Genomic DNA, 2500 nt, shown 5'->3' with positions numbered 1-2500 from the left:
ACTGCAACTAAAGCCAATAGAAAGGGTGTTTTTGCAAGGCTTTCCTGTTTCCGTGGTAACTTGTCCAGTATAAGGGCGGTGATTTCCTTTTCTTTCAACCCAATTTCTCGTTGCGTCGAATTTGGGTTAAAAAACGTTTTCGCTAGGCTGCAAAATTGATTAACAATTTAAACTCAAGTTTTAATTAATGCTTCAGCTTCCGGCGTTTTAGGGCTCTCCGCTTTACTTTGAATGAACTGCCACAACTGTTTCAGGCGCTATTTTTGCGAAACCACGAATACTAGTCGGTAATATTTTACTCTGTTGTCCATTTTGGAAACCTAAGCAATACAAAGAGACTGAGTTTCAGCGTTAACGGTTTGATATAAAATACGTCTACTTTTAAAATACGGAATAGAGTGTTTTCACAGGACGTAATCAAATTGTAGAATCAAAGCTGCGAGGTTTCCCGATTTTTATTTTTATTTTTATCCATAGCAGGTAAAACATTACTTAGAATGAAATCTTTTTAAAGGGTTTTATGGCCCGTAGCGTTTTGAATTTCCGAATTTTCGCCGTGCGTGACACCACGACTAACTTAGATAAAGCTGTCTGGTTCAAAAACAGTTTCGCCTAGTGGTTTTTGGCAAATTAAGCACTAAACGCTGTACAAGACATGTTTAAATGTGCTGATTTAGTTCAACTTACAAGCAAGAAGAGAGGCTTTAATCGCAGACTGAGGTCCAGATGTTTTGTTCATTCGAGACCGCTTGCTAAGTTCAAAGAATAGGATGCAAAAGCGCCAGTCTTCCTCAATTGGTAGAAAATACACGTAATGCCAACATCAACTCAATGGCATTGAAAAATTCCTTTTCATGGCTCAATAAATTGTAGAATGTAAGAAGCAATTACATGTTCAGTTGACAAGTCAACGGTAAATTTACGCATTATTTCAAGATTAGAGGCGCCATACACATTTACCTTCGCTTTCTGCTCAGTTTCACCATCCTGCAATTCCTTATTTCTTGCTGTCAACCTCAACACCTTTTTGTAAAGAAAAGGTGCGAAATGTGTTTACGCTGAATTCAGCTTTAAGCCATTTAAATGTAAAGACTATGGTGCTCACATGCTTCGCGAAAAAATCCTCTAATGTTAAGGCGCTGTTACACTGTGAAATGTTTCGTGCAACTTGCCTCGCAATGACGGTTTTGACGACATTGTGGCGGGACAAGTTGCACGAAGCATTTCACAATGTAACATACCCTGCAACGGCTAAAATCCCGCTAAAATCGTTGTGAGACAAGTAGCAAGAGCCGTTGCGGAAATTAGAATTAAGTTTTCGTGCAACTTGTCTCGCAACGATTTTGGCCTCTGCAGGGTATGTTACACTGTGAAACGTTTCGCGCAACTTGTCCCGCCACAAGGTGCCAAAACATTGCGAGACAAGTTGCACGAAACATTTCACAGTGCAACAGCGCCGTTAGCCTTGTATATCGCATTAACAAATGTGTTTCCAACATAAACAAAAGCTTCTTTTACGGTCATTAAAAGGATTTTCGGCAAATTGTTTTATTCTATCTTTTCTCTTTGTTTCGAGGAGTTGCCCGATATATCAGCAGTTAACAGGCAAGAATAAGCAAAATAAGTTTCTTTTGAAATGTAATCAGCATGCCAGAATGAAACTTTCTACAAAGTTTCAAAAAGTCCTGTGGAGCGAATTCAGAGCAACTTTAACTAATTAAAAATTTAAGGTAGATCTGAATCCGCTCCACAGAATGTTTTGAAACTTTGCAGAGAGTTTCGTCTTGGCCCGCAGATCACTTTATGCATCGGGCGACCCTAAAAGCCGGAATGACGGAACGGCGGAACGGCCGAATGGCGGAATGGCGGAAAATGACCCCAAATCCTAAAAGACGGAATGACGGAAAATCACCCGAAATCCTAAAAGACGGAATGACGGAAAATCACGGGGCTCTATAGGCGGAAAATCCGGGGCTCTATAGGCGGGCGTGCCACGGACAATATTACTCGTAACCATGCGGCAAACATTACTTGTTTGGTTTATTGCGGATCGGCTTTCTCCAAAATCCGCCAGCTTGCAAATTATCGGCCTAGTTTGAAACGCATGCTCAAGTTCCTGTCTGTCATCTAAGGTAGAGTAATGCTGGTTGGAGACAAGTACATTGGCAGGCTTAATATCTCGATGAACGATGCCAAGGTCATGCAAATGTGCAAGCCCGGCTGCCGTTTCTAGGGCGATCTTTTCTTGAAAAGGAAATTGGTCGATTGCCTCATTCATGTGAAGATGTTGTAGGAGCCTGTCCAAACTGCTAACAATTGCTGAGCCGCCGAAAGGAGCGAAGTCGAAAAACAATTATTCAATCATCATTGCAAATGGTTCCATTATTTCAGCTTTGAATTTGACGATATATTCATTGTTAATGCCATGGAGAATTTTCGCTTCTTTAATAAAAAGGCGCTTCTCATGATCGTCCTCGCTCAGTAGCTTTTTTATAACTAC

General features: G+C 40.8%; 2 protein-coding genes across 4 annotated transcripts in view; both read right to left on the bottom strand.

Annotated features, from left to right (window-relative positions):
* Positions 1-2500, bottom strand: part of LOC138021786 (myosin heavy chain, clone 203-like) — a 121251-nt gene that overhangs the window by 39514 nt on the left and 79237 nt on the right. For all 3 annotated transcript variants that reach the window (XM_068868788.1, XM_068868786.1, XM_068868787.1), the window contains one exon: positions 961-1023. In XM_068868788.1, the coding sequence (XP_068724889.1) occupies positions 961-1023 (63 nt within the window). The remainder of the gene's footprint in view (positions 1-960; positions 1024-2500) is intronic.
* The window catches only part of LOC138019036 (uncharacterized), a 783-nt gene continuing 168 nt past the window's right edge, over positions 1886-2500 (bottom strand). Inside the window, 1 exon segment of the mRNA XM_068865698.1 lies at positions 1886-2500. This exon segment is cut by the window's right edge and continues 168 nt beyond it. Within this exon segment, the coding sequence (XP_068721799.1) occupies positions 1886-2500 (615 nt within the window).

The sequence above is a fragment of the Montipora capricornis genome, chromosome 10 (assembly GCF_036669925.1).
Source record: "Montipora capricornis isolate CH-2021 chromosome 10, ASM3666992v2, whole genome shotgun sequence".
Taxonomy (NCBI): Eukaryota; Metazoa; Cnidaria; class Anthozoa; order Scleractinia; family Acroporidae; genus Montipora; species Montipora capricornis.
This window is presented reverse-complemented; position numbering and strand designations above follow the sequence as displayed.